The 22060-nt window shown below is 59.7% G+C and overlaps 3 protein-coding genes across 3 annotated transcripts; all 3 read left to right on the plus strand.

The window, feature by feature from the left end:
- Positions 1 to 2044: 2044 nt before the first annotated feature.
- Positions 2045 to 2350, plus strand: LOC135317320 (feather keratin Cos1-1/Cos1-3/Cos2-1-like). The gene has a single exon (XM_064473376.1). It carries the CDS (start codon positions 2045 to 2047, stop codon positions 2348 to 2350), a length of 306 nt encoding a protein of 101 aa, XP_064329446.1.
- A 7070-nt stretch (positions 2351 to 9420) lies between these two features.
- Positions 9421 to 9726, plus strand: LOC135317324 (feather keratin Cos1-1/Cos1-3/Cos2-1-like). Its single transcript, XM_064473381.1, has one exon. The coding sequence runs from the start codon at positions 9421 to 9423 to the stop codon at positions 9724 to 9726; it is 306 nt and encodes a 101-aa protein (XP_064329451.1).
- A 7071-nt stretch (positions 9727 to 16797) lies between these two features.
- Positions 16798 to 17103, plus strand: LOC135317327 (feather keratin Cos1-1/Cos1-3/Cos2-1-like). The gene has a single exon (XM_064473397.1). The coding sequence runs from the start codon at positions 16798 to 16800 to the stop codon at positions 17101 to 17103; it is 306 nt and encodes a 101-aa protein (XP_064329467.1).
- Positions 17104 to 22060: the final 4957 nt, after the last annotated feature.

Consider the following 22060-nt stretch of genomic DNA (forward strand, 5'->3'; position numbering starts at 1 on the left):
CGACCGGCTTGGGCAGCTGCCAAGTTAGTTACTAACAACAAATACTCTGATGGGTGGTTACATCTACCATCCTTGGAAAATAAAGCGTTGACCAAGCCTGAGACGAAGACTGGACTTAGCCGCAGCTAGGGTCCTCTCTGAGAAGGACTCCAGAAAGCAAGGGGGTCCTGTCTGAACCTCGTGACTCAACAGCAGGGTCTCCCCCTAGCCACTCCTCAGACTCCAACTATTAACGCAAGAGTCACCCCACAGGGCCCCAGCGAGGCCAGGCTGCACACCAGGGAATCAGTGCCGCCTTTGGAGACAAGGAGCACACCGGTCCAGCAGCTCTCAGCACAGGCCAGCGTGGGCGCTGCCTCGCAGAAGCAGCAGCCGATGCCGTTGGGGCTGCGCTGGGGCAAAGAGAGGGTGAGTGCCACGGCTGCCAACAAGGGGAGAGTGGCCCCAGCCCTCAGGCCTGCCACCGCAGTGGCACAGACCTTCCCTCGCATGTCACCGGGGACCCCTGGGGCTGCCACCTAGCAACAGATCGGTCGTAGGCCGTGACTGTGAGCGGGAAGAGCTGGGCCACGCAGCTGCGCAAGCGGCTTGTGCTTTCCACAGTTAGGGAGTGCAGCGGCATCTTGAGCCTCGTGACTCATGAGCGGCAGATCACCGAGGCCCTCAGTCCCAGAACCGTTGAGGTTGGAAGGCGCCTCTGGAGATGGTCAGGTCCAACCCTCCTGCTCGCAGCTGGCTCAACGAGAGCCGTTTGATCAGGACACTGCCCCGTGTGGTCCTGAATAGCTCCAAGAATGGAGACCCCACAAGCTGCCTGGGCAGTATCTCCTGGGCTTGGCCACCCTCACAGTAAAAGGGTTTTTCCTCATGCTTTTGTGGAATTGCCTCGCACACTGCTCCAGTGCGTACGCGAGGGCAAGGCAGGCAAGCAGCCCTGCCTACACATGGGCAACCGTGGACTCGGCCGAGGACACACGGGGAAGCCCCTTGGCAGGGCTGGGCTGGAGCACCCTGGGGCAGGACAAGGCTCCAGGCACGCTGATGGCGTTGGCGTTGGCGTTGGCAGGGGGCGCCCAGAGGGAGCCCAGAGAGCGAAGGAGGAGGCCCAAGAGGTGCACAAAGGCCTCCCCAGAGCAGCATTAGGAGGAAGAGAGTCCAAAGCAGCAGTGCTGAGCACCCGCCTGCCGAGACAACAGCCATCAGCCATCAGAGAGAGCTTGGAGGGTGGGAGAAAGGGGACGTGGCACATCGCCCGGCTCGGGAGCCCTTTGGCCTTCTGGGCGAGGATTGCAGGGCTGGGAGTGGCAGGACCCTTCCTGCCAATGGGGCTGCAAAGAAGCCCACACGAGTGCCCCAGGCCAATGACGCCAGCCTGCACGCGACCCCTCCGGCGCTTGGGACTCCTCTTCTGCGGGCACTGGTGTGCGCCTGTCCCAGGAATCCCTGGGGCTCCCAGTCCCGCGCTTGAAAAGGAGCCATCACCTTCAAGGGGGAGTGGGTGCGGCCAAACAAGGAAATGAAAGGGCAGCCATGCAGAAAACCAAAACAGCCCGTATCATTAGCTGGGATGTTTTGCATTTCAGATGAGCTTCCTGGAAAATTACTACTTCCGCAGAAGCTTCCTCTGGACCTGGGCCAGTGCAGGACCAGTATAAAAGCCATCGCAGCCGTTCACTCTCTCATCCGCTTCACTCCCCTTCTTCTCCTTCGGAAGCAAGTGAGTTGGAAGCTCTGTCCGACACCGGGGCTTGGGGCTGCCACCCCTGGGAGGGGAAGCGGGGAGAAGGTCTGGCGTGGAGAGGGGCTGAGTTTGGGCTGAGGGGCCACCTGGGCTCTTGTTGAGGGAAGAGCTTCTGTGGGCCTGGCTCTCTTTGCATGGTGCCCGGGAGGACAGGCAACGAGGCGCGTGGGCATCCCTGCAAAGCCTCCGGCTCCGCGCCCAGCACGTGCCCTGTCTCCCTCGAGGTGGGCGGGCAGGCTGCTGCTCACGCGCCCCCGTGCTCCTTCTTGCTCTCTCTCCCAGGTGCACCTCCCGCCCCGAGACATGTCCTGCTGCAACCCCTGTGTACCCTGCCAGCCCTGCGGCCCGACCCCGCTGGCCAACAGCTGCAACGAGCCCTGCGTCAGGCAGTGCCAGAACTCCACCGTCGTCATCGAGCCCTCCCCCGTGGTGGTGACCCTGCCCGGCCCCATCCTCAGCTCCTTCCCACAGAGCACCGTTGTGGGATCCTCCACCTCCGCTGCCGTTGGCAGCATCCTCAGCTCTCAGGGAGTGCCCATCTCCTCCGGGGGCTTTGACCTCTCTGGCATTTGCAGCCGCTACTGTGGCAGAACATGCCTCCCCTGCTAAAGCTGCCGCAGGCGGCCCCGCAGAAGGACCCCCAGGAACCCAGAAGACGGTAATGGACTGAGCACAGAGATCCTGGCCTTCGCTTTCAGGGGGGGCCGAGCATCCGCGGCTCCGCCTGCAAAGGAAGGCAGGAAGAGGCGCGCCAGGGCTCTCTGAAAACATGGCCCTCGTCCAGCCTGCCTGTTTCTCACTCTCGTTTCCCTCTCTCTTCTCTCTGTTGTCTTCTGCTAAGCCCCTGGGCTGTGAGCACCTGCTAAGCCCCACGCGAGGATGGACCCGCTGCCCCTCTCCCTCTCAGGAGCAGGCAGGCAGATGCCCGGTGCAAATGCCGCCCTGGGCAAGGGGCAAAGGCTCCTAGCTACCCCTGGTGCTCTCTGCACCGTGGCCCCCACTCAGAGGACCCCCTTTCCCTCTTTGACCTCATTAAAGTTCTGCTGCATCCCAGCGTGGGACTCTGCGTGGTCCTTCTCCCCGCCGTCCAGAGACAGAGGTGTCGCTCTGGGGAGATCTTGCGGGCACGAAGGAGAGCCATCGGCGTTCCCGGAGGAAGGGGAGGGTGAGCCATAGGCAGTGGGCTCCTTTCAGGACACTGTCCCTTGCAGCTGGGCAAGAAGTCCCTGGCTCCTGTAGGGCCAGCAGCCGTCAGGGCTGCCTTGCTGCATCCCTGCCCACAGATGGCCTCCTCAGCCTTCGAGCACGCCCTGCAGATGACGGGGAGCCCAACCACTGCCCGAGCGAGGTGTCCATCTCCCCAGCCGCACTGCCTGCTGCTGCTGGTGGCCCTGGGAGCTGGTTCTGCATCCAGCAGCACCTGTGAGGCCTCCCTGGCTGGCGGCTCTTGCTTCAGGAGGGCCCCTCTCCCTGCGGCAGTTGCGGTAGCGGTGGCGGCGGCTGTGTGACAGGTTGCTCCTCACGTGCTCCTCCCTGCCGTCTCTCCCCAGTGCACCTCCGACCACAAGACACCTCCACCTACAGCCTCTCTCCCCCTCAGCCGAGGAAGCGAGGTGGGCTATTCCTCGCCCACCTCCCTTTGTGGCTTCCAACTACAAGCCGGTGCTTCTGCAGCATTTCAGCTCTCCTTGCATTGACTTAGCCTTCCTTGTAGGTCTGGCAGGGATCTCGTCCATCCCCAGTCAGCCCCAGCCAGCATCTTCTCCAGCACAGCTAGAAGAGGCGGCGTTTCAAAGTGCAGGTGTGGTCCTGCTTCCAGACAGCTCACGCTCTGTCTCTCTAGGCAGGCATGCAGAAACAGTACGTAGGAGGGTCTGCGTCACCTGCAAAAGGGGCGTGTAGACTCTTGCGCCCCCTTTCATGCCCCTTGCTCACATCACGTCTCCCACCCTTTGCCACGTGCCACCTGCAGCCTCCCCTCTCCCAAAAGGACAGCTCCCGTCCTCGCCAGAGGGTCAGGACTCCCCTCTTCTCCCTCCAGCGTTGACAGTCCCGCCGACCCACTGCCCTGCTCCTCCCTAGCCTGACAGCCGCGTCTCACCAGCCTCTGCCAGTCCCACCAAGGCTGCCGCGTAAACCTGCACCGCGTCAGGCTCCACGCTCCTCAGGCTGCCCAGGGAGCTCCCAGGAAGGGGGCCAGCTCCTGTGTTCTCCTCCCTCCGCCAGCTCAAAGCCGCCTCCAAACCTCCGCCCAAAGGGCGGAGCAAAACGCTCCGGGGGGCTGCCTGGGCTCTCACACCTCTGCCCCGGGGAGCTTTCCTACTCGCATCGCCTCGAGGCTGAAGCGCTTGCTTGGCCAAATAAGGGAATCGAGGTGCCACCTGTGCTGGGCCCCAGGCTCCCCGGTGCCAGGACCAGGTTTCCAGTGCTGGGAGCTTCCTCCTGGTGCAGCCAGGCCACAGCTCGACCTTTCCAAATCCTCTTGGCCACAAGGGCCCTGAACATCCTCGCAGGCGCTCATACCCGCTTGCAAAACTGCTGCCCCTTGTAAAACTCCGGGCCAGGCTGCCCAAGGGGAGCTGCGCAGCTTTAAGACAGGCAGGCAGGAGCCTGCTGACAGTTCCCAGAACCGGAACCGCAGTGCTCAGGCAGAAGGAGACAAAGGAGGCGGCCACGGACACAACCCTCACAGCCATCTCCAGCAGGGCAAAAGGCTCCCTGGCCGGCTTCTCTGGCCGCCCAGCGCACAGCCAGAGGCAGGGCAGCGGCTCTGCCAGAGCACCATGCCGAGCAGTGCTGCTTTTCTCCTGCTTGATGACACCAATGCCAATCTCTACCTCGCCCGCTCCATCCAGCACTTCTCGGGACATTCATCTCTGCGTGCGTCTTCCCAGGGCTTTCTGCACACACGGTGAGTCTGCCTTTCTTACCTGAGAGAAGGCCACTGGGCTGAAGCCGCCACCCATGACGCCGGTTGTATTTTGTATGGAGGAGGGGAAGGCAGCACACTGGGAATGGTGGAAAGGTTGTCAACGGGATCCCAAGGGAACAGCTGTCCGTACTGCATAATCGATCAGCCGTGGACTGTAGCGGCGATCCACCAACAGGACAGCTCCTCCTCTTCTTGACTTCTCCATGTCTTCTTCCATCATAACTACCTAGGTGCCGTCCCCACAAAGTGGAGGGGCTGCCAGGGAAAACTCAGAGCAAACGCCAGCGATTTCACCCAGAGCGCCCTGTCTCCTTAGAGCAGCTGGCAAACCTCTTCACAGAGCTCTCCCCCTCTGAGCAGTCGTTTGCACTGGGATGGACTTTGCTCACCAGTTGGTCCCACTGACTGTAGCACGAGGTGCGCACAGAGCCCTACCACTGACAACCAAGTCCCAAGCGAGCATGAGCTGGGCTGCACCGCCTCGCACCCCCAGAGCGCACCTCCAGTCGTTCCCCACAGAAGCCATGTACACTGTGATCAAGGCACTCGCACATACTGCCTGCAAATGGCTTGTTTTGCCAGAGTAATTCTGCGTGTGGCTCTTCCACAGGGGCATTGTGTCAAGAAAAGCCAAGGGATCCCTGCGGATGGAGACAACGCGTGTAAGACTCCAGTCAAGACAGATCTACACCCTGCATTGCCTCGCCTCGCATTGCCCTGCGTTTCGTCACCTCGCCTCGCCTTCCCTCGCTTTGCCTTGCCTCGCCTTCCCTCGCTTTGTCTCCTCCACATGTTTCCCATCCAGCATGTGGATCCTTCTCCACTGTTGTTGCAAGCCCTCCTTCTCCACCCCACCTCCCCTGCTCCAGAGAGAAACTGTCCCCAGTCGGATGCTCCCAGCCCTTCCACCATCCTTGCACGTGCTGGCCAGTACCACTCTGTTCCCGACTTTCTAAGCACTTCCCTCACCTTGTGTTTCTTTGGTCTCTAGAGCAGTGGCTGGAGGAGAGGCAGCACCAGCACTGTTGAAGACAGACACTCCTCTGTCCCGGGACAGGCTGCTAGGGAGGGCGGGTGAGGATCAGGGGCCATGGCCCGAAGAGCGGCACAACCACAGCTAAAGAGCGGCACAGCCACAGCCAAGTGGCAGCTGCCTTGCATCCTCCTTCTCATACCTGGTGCCCTGGTGGAGAGCTGAATCACTGTGGAATAATCGCTATAGGTGACTTAGAAATTAAACTTATGTTTTTAGAAAGGTTGCAGCATGGAAGACGCTTTCAGGGTAGGGTGCAGTTGCCGGGTCAGGAATCCATTCCATGGAATTTCCCTAGGTTCGTAACCTTAGATGTCGGCAATGCCAGGAGAACTTGGTGTACCGAATCTAAGAGGATTTGTCCGGAGGGTGGAGTGGTGCGGAGACACCGTGGCCAGGCTCTGTGGCCATGGAGCTGGTACACTGCAAATCTGGCCGGGCTCTGTGACCATGGAGCTGGTACACTGCAAATCTGGCCGGGCTCTGTGACCATGGGGCTGGTAAACTGCAAATCTGGCCGGGCTCTGTGGCCATGGAGCTGGTACACTGCAAATCTGGCCGGGCTCTGTGACCATGGAGCTGGTACACTGCAAATCTGGCCGGGCTCTGTGACCATGGGGCTGGTACACTGCAAATCTGGCCAGGCTCTGTGACCATGGAGCTGGTACACTGCAAATCTGGCCGGGCTCTGTGACCATGGGGCTGGTACACTGCAAATCCGGCCGGGCTCTGGGACCATGGAGCTGGTACACTGCAAATCTGGCCGGGCTCTGTGACCATGGAGCTGGTACACTGCAAATCTGGCCGGGCTCTGTGACCATGGGGCTGGTACACTGCAAATCTGGCCGGGCTCTGTGGCCATGGAGCTGGTACACTGCAAATCTGGCCAGGCTCTGTGGCCATGGGGCTGGTACACTGCAAATCTGGCCGGGCTCTGTGATAAATTGGAACGCGAGGTACCACGGAACTGGTACACCGCACATCTGCTACCCTGAGCCGACAGTCTGCCTTGCTTTTGACAAAATGCTGTCTTTTTCGTGAACTTTGCTCAATATAATATCATTACAAGAGCAAAACACACCTCCATCCCAAAAGCTACCCGCCTCTAAGGTGCAACCACCCCTCACTGGGCATGCGCTTTGAAGTTTTCTAGTCTACACCTTTAAAAGCAAAGAGAGGAAATTCTACACCAATCATAACAAAGGTATGTATGACTGGAGTTCGTCAAGATCCACCTGAAAGGTTGAAAAACAGTATAGAATAGGTTAAGAGAAAAAGGCTGTTAGGGAAGATACCATCGCGTGCCACTCTGACTTCTGGGATCGGCCGACGGGCTGAGCCTCTCTTCCCCGCCATTGGGACGCCTTTGGGTAAGACTGGAAACCTCTACACAGTCACTTTCAACCTCTAACGCATTAGAGGCGCTTCGTATTTGTTCTGCGTAAATCTCAAGGCATCGGAGTCGCCCTGTAAATAGCCATTGCACAGAGTCGCCTCATATTCGTTTAGCATACTTGTAGCCCAGCAGCGTACTCGTATCTTTGGTATTTATGCGTGTCTTGTAACCAGCAATCTTATCACCGGTACTCCAAAGATCCTGTGTATCTGTTGCTTTAATAAATTGCACTACTCATTCACCTAGCCGTGATCGTTCTCACTGAACGCGACCGGCTTGGGCAGCTGCCAAGTTAGTTACTAACAACAAATACTCTGATGGGTGGTTACATCTACCATCCTTGGAAAATAAGCCGTTGACCAAGCCTGAGACGAAGACTGGACTTAGCCGCAGCTAGGGTCCTCTCTGAGAAGGACTCCAGAAAGCAAGGGGGTCCTGTCTGAACCTCGTGACTCAACAGCAGGGTCTCCCCCTAGCCACTCCTCAGACTCCAACTATTAACGCAAGAGTCACCCCACAGGGCCCCAGCGAGGCCAGGCTGCACACCAGGGAATCAGTGCCGCCTTTGGAGACAAGGAGCACACCGGTCCAGCAGCTCTCAGCACAGGCCAGCGTGGGCGCTGCCTCGCAGAAGCAGCAGCCGATGCCGTTGGGGCTGCGCTGGGGCAAAGAGAGGGTGAGTGCCACGGCTGCCAACAAGGGGAGAGTGGCCCCAGCCCTCAGGCCTGCCACCGCAGTGGCACAGACCTTCCCTCGCATGTCACCGGGGACCCCTGGGGCTGCCACCTAGCAACAGATCGGTCGTAGGCCGTGACTGTGAGCGGGAAGAGCTGGGCCACGCAGCTGCGCAAGCGGCTTGTGCTTTCCACAGTTAGGGAGTGCAGCGGCATCTTGAGCCTCGTGACTCATGAGCGGCAGATCACCGAGGCCCTCAGTCCCAGAACCGTTGAGGTTGGAAGGCGCCTCTGGAGATGGTCAGGTCCAACCCTCCTGCTCGCAGCTGGCTCAACGAGAGCCGTTTGATCAGGACACTGCCCCGTGTGGTCCTGAATAGCTCCAAGAATGGAGACCCCACAAGCTGCCTGGGCAGTATCTCCTGGGCTTGGCCACCCTCACAGTAAAAGGGTTTTTCCTCATGCTTTTGTGGAATTGCCTCGCACACTGCTCCAGTGCGTACGCGAGGGCAAGGCAGGCAAGCAGCCCTGCCTACACATGGGCAACCGTGGACTCGGCCGAGGACACACGGGGAAGCCCCTTGGCAGGGCTGGGCTGGAGCACCCTGGGGCAGGACAAGGCTCCAGGCACGCTGATGGCGTTGGCGTTGGCGTTGGCGTTGGCAGGGGGCGCCCAGAGGGAGCCCAGAGAGCGAAGGAGGAGGCCCAAGAGGTGCACAAAGGCCTCCCCAGAGCAGCATTAGGAGGAAGAGAGTCCAAAGCAGCAGTGCTGAGCACCCGCCTGCCGAGACAACGGCCATCAGCCATCAGAGAGAGCTTGGAGGGTGGGAGAAAGGGGACGTGGCACATCGCCCGGCTCGGGAGCCCTTTGGCCTTCTGGGCGAGGATTGCAGGGCTGGGAGTGGCAGGACCCTTCCTGCCAATGGGGCTGCAAAGAAGCCCACACGAGTGCCCCAGGCCAATGACGCCAGCCTGCACGCGACCCCTCCGGCGCTTGGGACTCCTCTTCTGCGGGCACTGGTGTGCGCCTGTCCCAGGAATCCCTGGGGCTCCCAGTCCCGCGCTTGAAAAGGAGCCATCACCTTCAAGGGGGAGTGGGTGCGGCCAAACAAGGAAATGAAAGGGCAGCCATGCAGAAAACCAAAACAGCCCGTATCATTAGCTGGGATGTTTTGCATTTCAGATGAGCTTCCTGGAAAATTACTACTTCCGCAGAAGCTTCCTCTGGACCTGGGCCAGTGCAGGACCAGTATAAAAGCCATCGCAGCCGTTCACTCTCTCATCCGCTTCACTCCCCTTCTTCTCCTTCAGAAGCAAGTGAGTTGGAAGCTCTGTCCGACACCGGGGCTTGGGGCTGCCACCCCTGGGAGGGGAAGCGGGGAGAAGGTCTGGCGTGGAGAGGGGCTGAGTTTGGGCTGAGGGGCCACCTGGGCTCTTGTTGAGGGAAGAGCTTCTGTGGGCCTGGCTCTCTTTGCATGGTGCCCGGGAGGACAGGCAACGAGGCGCGTGGGCATCCCTGCAAAGCCTCCGGCTCCGCGCCCAGCACGTGCCCTGTCTCCCGCGAGGTGGGCGGGCAGGCTGCTGCTCACGCGCCCCCGTGCTCCTTCTTGCTCTCTCTCCCAGGTGCACCTCCCGCCCCGAGACATGTCCTGCTGCAACCCCTGTGTACCCTGCCAGCCCTGCGGCCCGACCCCGCTGGCCAACAGCTGCAACGAGCCCTGCGTCAGGCAGTGCCAGAACTCCACCGTCGTCATCGAGCCCTCCCCCGTGGTGGTGACCCTGCCCGGCCCCATCCTCAGCTCCTTCCCACAGAGCACCGTTGTGGGATCCTCCACCTCCGCTGCCGTTGGCAGCATCCTCAGCTCTCAGGGAGTGCCCATCTCCTCCGGGGGCTTTGACCTCTCTGGCATTTGCAGCCGCTACTGTGGCAGAACATGCCTCCCCTGCTAAAGATGCCGCAGGCGGCCCCGCAGAAGGACCCCCAGGAACCCAGAAGACGGTAATGGACTGAGCACAGAGATCCTGGCCTTCGCTTTCAGGGGGGGCCGAGCATCCGCGGCTCCGCCTGCAAAGGAAGGCAGGAAGAGGCGCGCCAGGGCTCTCTGAAAACATGGCCCTCGTCCAACCTGCCTGTTTCTCACTCTCGTTTCCCTCTCTCTTCTCTCTGTTGTCTTCTGCTAAGCCCCTGGGCTGTGAGCACCTGCTAAGCCCCACGCGAGGATGGACCCGCTGCCCCTCTCCCTCTCGGGAGCAGGCAGGCAGATGCCCGGTGCAAACGCCGCCCTGGGCAAGGGGCAAAGGCTCCTAGCTACCCCTGGTGCTCTCTGCACCGTGGCCCCCACTCAGAGGACCCCCTTTCCCTCTTTGACCTCATTAAAGTTCTGCTGCATCCCAGCGTGGGACTCTGCGTGGTCCTTCTCCCCGCCGTCCAGAGACAGAGGTGTCGCTCTGGGGAGATCTTGCGGGCACGAAGGAGAGCCATCGGCATTCCCGGAGGAAGGGGAGGGTGAGCCATAGGCAGTGGGCTCCTTTCAGGACACTGTCCCTTGCAGCTGGGCAAGAAGTCCCTGGCTCCTGTAGGGCCAGCAGCCGTCAGGGCTGCCTTGCTGCATCCCTGCCCACAGATGGCCTCCTCAGCCTTCGAGCACGCCCTGCAGATGACGGGGAGCCCAACCACTGCCCGAGCGAGGTGTCCATCTCCCCAGCCGCACTGCCTGCTGCTGCTGGTGGCCCTGGGAGCTGGTTCTGCATCCAGCAGCACCTGTGAGGCCTCCCTGGCTGGCGGCTCTTGCTTCAGGAGGGCCCCTCTCCCTGCGGCAGTTGCGGTAGCGGTGGCGGCGGCTGTGTGACAGGTTGCTCCTCACGTGCTCCTCCCTGCCATCTCTCCCCAGTGCACCTCCGACCACAAGACACCTCCACCTACAGCCTCTCTCCCCCTCAGCCGAGGAAGCGAGGTGGGCTATTCCTCGCCCACCTCCCTTTGTGGCTTCCAACTACAAGCCGGTGCTTCTGCAGCATTTCAGCTCTCCTTGCATTGACTTAGCCTTCCTTGTAGGTCTGGCAGGGATCTCGTCCATCCCCAGTCAGCCCCAGCCAGCATCTTCTCCAGCACAGCTAGAAGAGGCGGCGTTTCAAAGTGCAGGTGTGGTCCTGCTTCCAGACAGCTCACGCTCTGTCTCTCTAGGCAGGCATGCAGAAACAGTACGTAGGAGGGTCTGCGTCACCTGCAAAAGGGGCGTGTAGACTCTTGCGCCCCCTTTCACGCCCCTTGCTCACATCACGTCTCCCACCCTTTGCCACGTGCCACCTGCAGCCTCCCCTCTCCCAAAAGGACAGCTCCCGTCCTCGCCAGAGGGTCAGGACTCCCCTCTTCCCCCTCCAGCGTTGACAGTCCCGCCGACCCACTGCCCTGCTCCTCCCTAGCCTGACAGCCGCGTCTCACCAGCCTCTGCCAGTCCCACCAAGGCTGCCGCGTAAACCTGCACCGCGTCAGGCTCCACGCTCCTCAGGCTGCCCAGGGAGCTCCCAGGAAGGGGGCCAGCTCCTGTGTTCTCCTCCCTCCGCCAGCTCAAAGCCGCCTCCAAACCTCCGCCCAAAGGGCGGAGCAAAACGCTCCGGGGGGCTGCCTGGGCTCTCACACCTCTGCCCCGGGGAGCTTTCCTACTCGCATCGCCTCGAGGCTGAAGCGCTTGCTTGGCCAAATAAGGGAATCGAGGTGCCACCTGTGCTGGGCCCCAGGCTCCCCGGTGCCAGGACCAGGTTTCCAGTGCTGGGAGCTTCCTCCTGGTGCAGCCAGGCCACAGCTCGACCTTTCCAAATCCTCTCGGCCACAAGGGCCCTGAACATCCTCGCAGGCGCTCATACCCGCTTGCAAAACTGCTGCCCCTTGTAAAACTCCGGGCCAGGCTGCCCAAGGGGAGCTGCGCAGCTTTAAGACAGGCAGGCAGGAGCCTGCTGACAGTTCCCAGAACCGGAACCGCAGTGCTCAGGCAGAAGGAGACAAAGGAGGCGGCCACGGACACAACCCTCACAGCCATCTCCAGCAGGGCAAAAGGCTCCCTGGCCGGCTTCTCTGGCCGCCCAGCGCACAGCCAGAGGCAGGGCAGCGGCTCTGCCAGAGCACCATGCCGAGCAGTGCTGCTTTTCTCCTGCTTGATGACACCAATGCCAATCTCTACCTCGCCCGCTCCATCCAGCACTTCTCGGGACATTCATCTCTGCGTGCGTCTTCCCAGGGCTTTCTGCACACACGGTGAGTCTGCCTTTCTTACCTGAGAGAAGGCCACTGGGCTGAAGCCGCCACCCATGACGCCGGTTGTATTTTGTATGGAGGAGGGGAAGGCAGCACACTGGGAATGGTGGAAAGGTTGTCAACGGGATCCCAAGGGAACAGCTGTCCGTACTGCATAATCGATCAGCCGTGGACTGTAGCGGCGATCCACCAACAGGACAGCTCCTCCTCTTCTTGACTTCTCCATGTCTTCTTCCATCATAACTACCTAGGTGCCGTCCCCACAAAGTGGAGGGGCTGCCAGGGAAAACTCAGAGCAAACGCCAGCGATTTCACCCAGAGCGCCCTGTCTCCTTAGAGCAGCTGGCAAACCTCTTCACAGAGCTCTCCCCCTCTGAGCAGTCGTTTGCACTGGGATGGACTTTGCTCACCAGTTGGTCCCACTGACTGTAGCACGAGGTGCGCACAGAGCCCTACCACTGACAACCAAGTCCCAAGCGAGCATGAGCTGGGCTGCACCGCCTCGCACCCCCAGAGCGCACCTCCAGTCGTTCCCCACAGAAGCCATGTACACTGTGATCAAGGCACTCGCACATACTGCCTGCAAATGGCTTGTTTTGCCAGAGTAATTCTGCGTGTGGCTCTTCCACAGGGGCATTGTGTCAAGAAAAGCCAAGGGATCCCTGCGGATGGAGACAACGCGTGTAAGACTCCAGTCAAGACAGATCTACACCCTGCATTGCCTCGCCTCGCATTGCCCTGCGTTTCGTCACCTCGCCTCGCCTTCCCTCGCTTTGCCTTGCCTCGCCTTCCCTCGCTTTGTCTCCTCCACATGTTTCCCATCCAGCATGTGGATCCTTCTCCACTGTTGTTGCAAGCCCTCCTTCTCCACCCCACCTCCCCTGCTCCAGAGAGAAGCTTTCCCCAATCGGATGCTCCCAGCCCTTCCACCATCCTTGCACGTGCTGGCCAGTACCACTCTGTTCCCGACTTTCTAAGCACTTCCCTCACCTTGTGTTTCTTTGGTCTCTAGACCAGTGGCTGGAGGAGAGGCAGCACCAGCACTGTTGAAGACAGACACTCCTCTGTCCCGGGACAGGCTGCTAGGGAGGGCGGGTGAGGATCAGGGGCCATGGCCCGAAGAGCGGCACAACCACAGCTAAAGAGCGGCACAGCCACAGCCAAGTGGCAGCTGCCTTGCATCCTCCTTCTCATACCTGGTGCCCTGGTGGAGAGCTGAATCACTGTGGAATAATCGCTATAGGTGACTTAGAAATTAAACTTATGTTTTTAGAAAGGTTGCAGCATGGAAGACGCTTTCAGGGTAGGGTGCAGTTGCCGGGTCAGGAATCCATTCCATGGAATTTCCCTAGGTTCGTAACCTTAGATGTCGGCAATGCCAGGAGAACTTGGTGTCCCGAATCTAAGAGGATTTGTCCGGAGGGTGGAGTGGTGCGGAGACACCGTGGCCAGGCTCTGTGGCCATGGAGCTGGTACACTGCAAATCTGGCCAGGCTCTGTGACCATGGAGCTGGTAAACTGCAAATCTGGCCAGGCTCTGTGACCATGGGGCTGGTACACTGCAAATCTGGCCGGGCTCTGTGACCATGGAGCTGGTACACTGCAAATCTGGCCGGGCTCTGTGACCATGGAGCTGGTACACTGCAAATCTGGCCGGGCTCTGTGACCATGGAGCTGGTACACTGCAAATCTGGCCGGGCTCTGTGACCATGGAGCTGGTACACTGCAAATCTGGCCAGGCTCTGTGACCATGGAGCTGGTACACTGCAAATCTGGCCGGGCTCTGTGACCATGGGGCTGGTACACTGCAAATCTGGCCGGGCTCTGTGACCATGGGGCTGGTACACTGCAAATCCGGCCGGGCTCTGTGACCATGGAGCTGGTACACTGCAAATCTGGCCGGGCTCTGTGACCATGGGGCTGGTACACTGCAAATCTGGCCAGGCTCTGTGACCATGGGGCTGGTACACTGCAAATCCGGCCGGGCTCTGTGATAAATTGGAACGCGAGGTACCACGGAACTGGTACACCGCACATCTGCTACCCTGAGCCGACAGTCTGCCTTGCTTTTGACAAAATGCTGTCTTTTTCGTGAACTTTGCTCAATATAATATCATTACAAGAGCAAAACAGACCTCCATCCCAAAAGCTACCCGCCTCTAAGGTGCAACCACCCCTCACTGGGCATGCGCTTTGAAGTTTTCTAGTCTACACCTTTAAAAGCAAAGAGAGGAAATTCTACACCAATCATAACAAAGGTATGTATGACTGGAGTTCGTCAAGATCCACCTGAAAGGTTGAAAAACAGTATAGAATAGGTTAAGAGAAAAAGGCTGTTAGGGAAGATACCATCGCGTGCCACTCTGACTTCTGGGATCGGCCGACGGGCTGAGCCTCTCTTCCCCGCCATTGGGACGCCTTTGGGTAAGACTGGAAACCTCTACACAGTCACTTTCAATCTCTAACGCATTAGAGTCGCTTCGTATTTGTTCTGCGTAAATCTCTAAGGCATCGGAGTCGCCCTGTAAATAGCCATTGCACAGAGTCGCCTCATATTCGTTTAGCATACTTGTAGCCCAGCAGCGTACTCGTATCTTTGGTATTTATGCGTGTCTTGTAACCAGCAATCTTATCACCGGTACTCCAAAGATCCTGTGTATCTGTTGCTTTGATAAATTGCACTACTCATTCACCTAGCCGTGATCGTTCTCACTGAACGCGACCGGCTTGGGCAGCTGCCAAGTTAGTTACTAACAACAAATACTCTGGTGGGTGGTTACATCTACCATCCTTGGAAAATAAAGCGTTGACCAAGCCTGAGACGAAGACTGGACTTAGCCGCAGCTAGGGTCCTCTCTGAGAAGGACTCCAGAAAGCAAGGGGGTCCTGTCTGAACCTCGTGACTCAACAGCAGGGTCTCCCCCTAGCCACTCCTCAGACTCCAACTATTAACGCAAGAGTCACCCCACAGGGCCCCAGCGAGGCCAGGCTGCACACCAGGGAATCAGTGCCGCCTTTGGAGACAAGGAGCACACCGGTCCAGCAGCTCTCAGCACAGGCCAGCGTGGGCGCTGCCTCGCAGAAGCAGCAGCCGATGCCGTTGGGGCTGCGCTGGGGCAAAGAGAGGGTGAGTGCCACGGCTGCCAACAAGGGGAGAGTGGCCCCAGCCCTCAGGCCTGCCACCGCAGTGGCACAGACCTTCCCTCGCATGTCACCGGGGACCCCTGGGGCTGCCACCTAGCAACAGATCGGTCGTAGGCCGTGACTGTGAGCGGGAAGAGCTGGGCCACGCAGCTGCGCAAGCGGCTTGTGCTTTCCACAGTTAGGGAGTGCAGCGGCATCTTGAGCCTCGTGACTCATGAGCGGCAGATCACCGAGGCCCTCAGTCCCAGAACCGTTGAGGTTGGAAGGCGCCTCTGGAGATGGTCAGGTCCAACCCTCCTGCTCGCAGCTGGCTCAACGAGAGCCGTTTGATCAGGACACTGCCCCGTGTGGTCCTGAATAGCTCCAAGAATGGAGACCCCACAAGCTGCCTGGGCAGTATCTCCTGGGCTTGGCCACCCTCACAGTAAAAGGGTTTTTCCTCATGCTTTTGTGGAATTGCCTCGCACACTGCTCCAGTGCGTACACGAGGGCAAGGCAGGCAAGCAGCCCTGCCTACACATGGGCAACCGTGGACTCGGCCGAGGACACACGGGGAAGCCCCTTGGCAGGGCTGGGCTGGAGCACCCTGGGGGAGGACAAGGCTCCAGGCACGCTGATGGCGTTGGCGTTGGCGTTGGCGTTGGCAGGGGGCGCCCAGAGGGAGCCCAGAGAGCGAAGGAGGAGGCCCAAGAGGTGCACAAAGGCCTCCCCAGAGCAGCATTAGGAGGAAGAGAGTCCAAAGCAGCAGTGCTGAGCACCCGCCTGCCGAGACAACGGCCATCAGCCATCAGAGAGAGCTTGGAGGGTGGGAGAAAGGGGACGTGGCACATCGCCCGGCTCGGGAGCCCTTTGGCCTTCTGGGCGAGGATTGCAGGGCTGGGAGTGGCAGGACCCTTCCTGCCAATGGGGCTGCAAAGAAGCCCACACGAGTGCCCCAGGCCAATGACGCCAGCCTGCACGCGACCCCTCCGGCGCTTGGGACTCCTCTTCTGCGGGCACTGGTGTGCGCCTGTCCCAGGAATCCCTGGGGCTCCCAGTCCCGCGCTTGAAAAGGAGCCATCACCTTCAAGGGGGAGTGGGTGCGGCCAAACAAGGAAATGAAAGGGCAGCCATGCAGAAAACCAAAACAGCCCGTATCATTAGCTGGGATGTTTTGCATTTCAGATCAGCTTCCTGGAAAATTACTACTTCCGCAGAAGCTTCCTCTGGACCTGGGCCAGTGCAGGACCAGTATAAAAGCCATCGCAGCCGTTCACTCTCTCATCCGCTTCACTCCCCTTCTTCTCCTTCGGAAGCAAGTGAGTTGGAAGCTCTGTCCGACACCGGGGCTTGGGGCTGCCACCCCTGGGAGGGGAAGCGGGGAGAAGGTCTGGCGTGGAGAGGGGCTGAGTTTGGGCTGAGGGGCCACCTGGGCTCTTGTTGAGGGAAGAGCTTTTGTGGGCCTGGCTCTCTTTGCATGGTGCCCGGGAGGACAGGCAACGAGGCGCGTGGGCATCCCTGCAAAGCCTCCGGCTCCGCGCCCAGCACGTGCCCTGTCTCCCTCGAGGTGGGCGGGCAGGCTGCTGCTCACGCGCCCCCGTGCTCCTTCTTGCTCTCTCTCCCAGGTGCACCTCCCGCCCCGAGACATGTCCTGCTGCAACCCCTGTGTACCCTGCCAGCCCTGCGGCCCGACCCCGCTGGCCAACAGCTGCAATGAGCCCTGCGTCAGGCAGTGCCAGAACTCCACCGTCGTCATCGAGCCCTCCCCCGTGGTGGTGACCCTGCCCGGCCCCATCCTCAGCTCCTTCCCACAGAGCACCGTTGTGGGCTCGTCCACCTCCGCTGCCGTTGGCAGCATCCTCAGCTCTCAGGGAGTGCCCATCTCCTCCGGGGGCTTTGACCTCTCTGGCATTTGCAGCCGCTACTGTGGCAGAACATGCCTCCCCTGCTAAAGCTGCCGCAGGCGGCCCCGCAGAAGGACCCCCAGGAACCCAGAAGACGGTAATGGACTGAGCACAGAGATCCTGGCCTTCGCTTTCAGGGGGGGCCGAGCATCCGCGGCTCCGCCTGCAAAGGAAGGCAGGAAGAGGCGCGCCAGGGCTCTCTGAAAACATGGCCCTCGTCCAACCTGCCTGTTTCTCACTCTCGTTTCCCTCTCTCTTCTCTCTGTTGTCTTCTGCTAAGCCCCTGGGCTGTGAGCACCTGCTAAGCCCCACGCGAGGATGGACCCGCTGCCCCTCTCCCTCTCGGGAGCAGGCAGGCAGATGCCCGGTGCAAACGCCGCCCTGGGCAAGGGGCAAAGGCTCCTAGCTACCCCTGGTGCTCTCTGCACCGTGGCCCCCACTCAGAGGACCCCCTTTCCCTCTTTGACCTCATTAAAGTTCTGCTGCATCCCAGCGTGGGACTCTGCGTGGTCCTTCTCCCCGCCGTCCAGAGACAGAGGTGTCGCTCTGGGGAGATCTTGCGGGCACGAAGGAGAGCCATCGGCATTCCCGGAGGAAGGGGAGGGTGAGCCATAGGCAGTGGGCTCCTTTCAGGACACTGTCCCTTGCAGCTGGGCAAGAAGTCCCTGGCTCCTGTAGGGCCAGCAGCCGTCAGGGCTGCCTTGCTGCATCCCTGCCCACAGATGGCCTCCTCAGCCTTCGAGCACGCCCTGCAGATGACGGGGAGCCCAACCACTGCCCGAGCGAGGTGTCCATCTCCCCAGCCGCACTGCCTGCTGCTGCTGGTGGCCCTGGGAGCTGGTTCTGCATCCAGCAGCACCTGTGAGGCCTCCCTGGCTGGCGGCTCTTGCTTCAGGAGGGCCCCTCTCCCTGCGGCAGTTGCGGTAGCGGTGGCGGCGGCTGTGTGACAGGTTGCTCCTCACGTGCTCCTCCCTGCCGTCTCTCCCCAGTGCACCTCCGACCACAAGACACCTCCACCTACAGCCTCTCTCCCCCTCAGCCGAGGAAGCGAGGTGGGCTATTCCTCGCCCACCTCCCTTTGTGGCTTCCAACTACAAGCCGGTGCTTCTGCAGCATTTCAGCTCTCCTTGCATTGACTTAGCCTTCCTTGTAGGTCTGGCAGGGATCTCGTCCATCCCCAGTCAGCCCCAGCCAGCATCTTCTCCAGCACAGCTAGAAGAGGCGGCGTTTCAAAGTGCAGGTGTGGTCCTGCTTCCAGACAGCTCACGCTCTGTCTCTCTAGGCAGGCATGCAGAAACAGTACGTAGGAGGGTCTGCGTCACCTGCAAAAGGGGCGTGTAGACTCTTGCGCCCCCTTTCACGCCCCTTGCTCACATCACGTCTCCCACCCTTTGCCACGTGCCATCTGCAGCCTCCCCTCTCCCAAAAGGACAGCTCCCGTCCTCGCCAGAGGGTCAGGACTCCCCTCTTCCCCCTCCAGCGTTGACAGTCCCGCCGACCCACTGCCCTGCTCCTCCCTAGCCTGACAGCCGCGTCTCACCAGCCTCTGCCAGTCCCACCAAGGCTGCCGCGTAAACCTGCACCGCGTCAGGCTCCACGCTCCTCAGGCTGCCCAGGGAGCTCCCAGGAAGGGGGCCAGCTCCTGTGTTCTCCTCCCTCCGCCAGCTCAAAGCCGCCTCCAAACCTCCGCCCAAAGGGCGGAGCAAAACGCTCCGGGGGGGCTGCCTGGGCTCTCACACCTCTGCCCCAGGGAGCTTTCCTACTCGCATCGCCTCGAGGCTGAAGCGCTTGCTTGGCCAAATAAGGGAATCGAGGTGCCACCTGTGCTGGGCCCCAGGCTCCCCGGTGCCAGGACCAGGTTTCCAGTGCTGGGAGCTTCCTCCTGGTGCAGCCAGGCCACAGCTCGACCTTTCCAAATCCTCTCGGCCACAAGGGCCCTGAACATCCTCGCAGGCGCTCATACCCGCTTGCAAAACTGCTGCCCCTTGTAAAACTCCGGGCCAGGCTGCCCAAGGGGAGCTGCGCAGCTTTAAGACAGGCAGGCAGGAGCCTGCTGACAGTTCCCAGAACCGGAACCGCAGTGCTCAGGCAGAAGGAGACAAAGGAGGCGGCCACGGACACAACCCTCACAGCCATCTCCAGCAGGGCAAAAGGCTCCCTGGCCGGCTTCTCTGGCCGCCCAGCGCACAGCCAGAGGCAGGGCAGCGGCTCTGCCAGAGCACCATGCCGAGCAGTGCTGCTTTTCTCCTGCTTGATGACACCAATGCCAATCTCTACCTCGCCCGCTCCATCCAGCACTTCTCGGGACATTCATCTCTGCGTGCGTCTTCCCAGGGCTTTCTGCACACACGGTGAGTCTGCCTTTCTTACCTGAGAGAAGGCCACTGGGCTGAAGCCGCCACCCATGACGCCGGTTGTATTTTGTATGGAGGAGGGGAAGGCAGCACACTGGGAATGGTGGAAAGGTTGTCAACGGGATCCCAAGGGAACAGCTGTCCGTACTGCATAATCGATCAGCCGTGGACTGTAGCGGCGATCCACCAACAGGACAGCTCCTCCTCTTCTTGACTTCTCCATGTCTTCTTCCATCATAACTACCTAGGTGCCGTCCCCACAAAGTGGAGGGGCTGCCAGGGAAAACTCAGAGCAAACGCCAGCGATTTCACCCAGAGCGCCCTGTCTCCTTAGAGCAGCTGGCAAACCTCTTCACAGAGCTCTCCCCCTCTGAGCAGTCGTTTGCACTGGGATGGACTTTGCTCACCAGTTGGTCCCACTGACTGTAGCACGAGGTGCGCACAGAGCCCTACCACTGACAACCAAGTCCCAAGCGAGCATGAGCTGGGCTGCACCGCCTTGCACCCCCAGAGCGCACCTCCAGTCGTTCCCCACAGAAGCCATGTACACTGTGATCAAGGCACTCGCACATACTGCCTGCAAATGGCTTGTTTTGCCAGAGTAATTCTGCGTGCGGCTCTTCCACAGGGGCATTGTGTCAAGAAAAGCCAAGGGATCCCTGCGGATGGAGACAACGCGTGTAAGACTCCAGTCAAGACAGATCTACACCCTGCATTGCCTCGCCTCGCATTGCCCTGCGTTTCGTCACCTCGCCTCGCCTTCCCTCGCTTTGCCTTGCCTCGCCTTCCCTCGCTTTGCCTTGCCTCGCCTTCCCTCGCTTTGCCTTGCCTCGCCTTCCCTCGCTTTGCCTTGCCTCGCCTTCCCTCGCTTTGCCTTGCCTTGCCTTCCCTCGCTTTGCCTTGCCTCGCCTTCCCTCGCTTTGTCTCCTCCACATGTTTCCCATCCAGCATGTGGATCCTTCTCCACTGTTGTTGCAAGCCCTCCTTCTCCACCCCACCTCCCCTGCTCCAGAGAGAAGCTTTCCCCAATCGGATGCTCCCAGCCCTTCCACCATCCTTGCACGTGCTGGCCAGTACCACTCTGTTCCCGACTTTCTAAGCACTTCCCTCACCTTGTGTTTCTTTGGTCTCTAGACCAGTGGCTGGAGGAGAGGCAGCACCAGCACTGTTGAAGACAGACACTCCTCTGTCCCGGGACAGGCTGCTAGGGAGGGCGGGTGAGGATCAGGGGCCATGGCCTGAAGAGCGGCACAACCACAGCTAAAGAGCGGCACAGCCACAGCCAAGTGGCAGCTGCCTTGCATCCTCCTTCTCATACCTGGTGCCCTGGTGGAGAGCTGAATCACTGTGGAATAATCGCTATAGGTGACTTAGAAATTAAACGTATGTTTTTAGAAAGGTTGCAGCATGGAAGACGCTTTCAGGGTAGGGTGCAGTTGCCGGGTCAGGAATCCATTCCATGGAATTTCCCTAGGTTCGTAACCTTAGATGTCGGCAATGCCAGGAGAACTTGGTGTCCCGAATCTAAGAGGATTTGTCCGGAGGGTGGAGTGGTGCGGAGACACCGTGGCCAGGCTCTGTGGTCATGGAGCTGGTACACTGCAAATCTGGCCGGGCTCTGTGACCATGGAGCTGGTACACTGCAAATCTGGCCAGGCTCTGTGGCCATGGGGCTGGTACACTGCAAATCTGGCCGGGCTCTGTGGCCATGGGGCTGGTACACTGCAAATCTGGCCGGGCTCTGTGACCATGGGGCTGGTACACTGCAAATCTGGCCGGGCTCTGTGACCATGGGGCTGGTACACTGCAAATCTGGCCGGGCTCTGTGACCATGGAGCTGGTACACTGCAAATCTGGCCGGGCTCTGTGATAAATTGGAACGCGAGGTACCACGGAACTGGTACACCGCACATCTGCTACCCTGAGCCGACAGTCTGCCTTGCTTTTGACAAAATGCTGTCTTTTTCGTGAACTTTGCTCAATATAATATCATTACAATAGCAAAACAGACCTCCATCCCAAAAGCTACCCGCCTCTAAGGTGCAACCACCCCTCACTGGGCATGCGCTTTGAAGTTTTCTAGTCTACACCTTTAAAAGCAAAGAGAGGAAATTCTACACCAATCATAACAAAGGTATGTATGACTGGAGTTCATCAAGATCCACCTGAAAGGTTGAAAAACAGTATAGAATAGGTTAAGAGAAAAAGGCTGTTAGGGAAGATACCATCGCGTGCCACTCTGACTTCTGGGATCGGCCGACGGGCTGAGCCTCTCTTCCCCGCCATTGGGACGCCTTTGGGTAAGACTGGAAACCTCTACACAGTCACTTTCAACCTCTAACGCATTAGAGTCGCTTCGTATTTGTTCTGCGTAAATCTCTAAGGCATCGGAGTCGCCCTGTAAATAGCCATTGCACAGAGTCGCCTCATATTCGTTTAGCATACTGTAGCCCAGCAGCGTACTCGTATCTTTGGTATTTATGCGTGTCTTGTAACCAGCAATCTTATCACCGGTACTCCAAAGAACCTGTGTATCTGTTGCTTTGATAAATTGCACTACTCATTCACCTAGCCGTGATCGTTCTCACTGAACGCGACCGGCTTGGGCAGCTGCCAAGTTAGTTACTAACAACAAATACTCTGATGGGTGG

Source organism: Phalacrocorax carbo, chromosome 25 (genome assembly GCF_963921805.1).
Source record: "Phalacrocorax carbo chromosome 25, bPhaCar2.1, whole genome shotgun sequence".
NCBI classification, from domain to species: domain Eukaryota; kingdom Metazoa; phylum Chordata; class Aves; order Suliformes; family Phalacrocoracidae; genus Phalacrocorax; species Phalacrocorax carbo.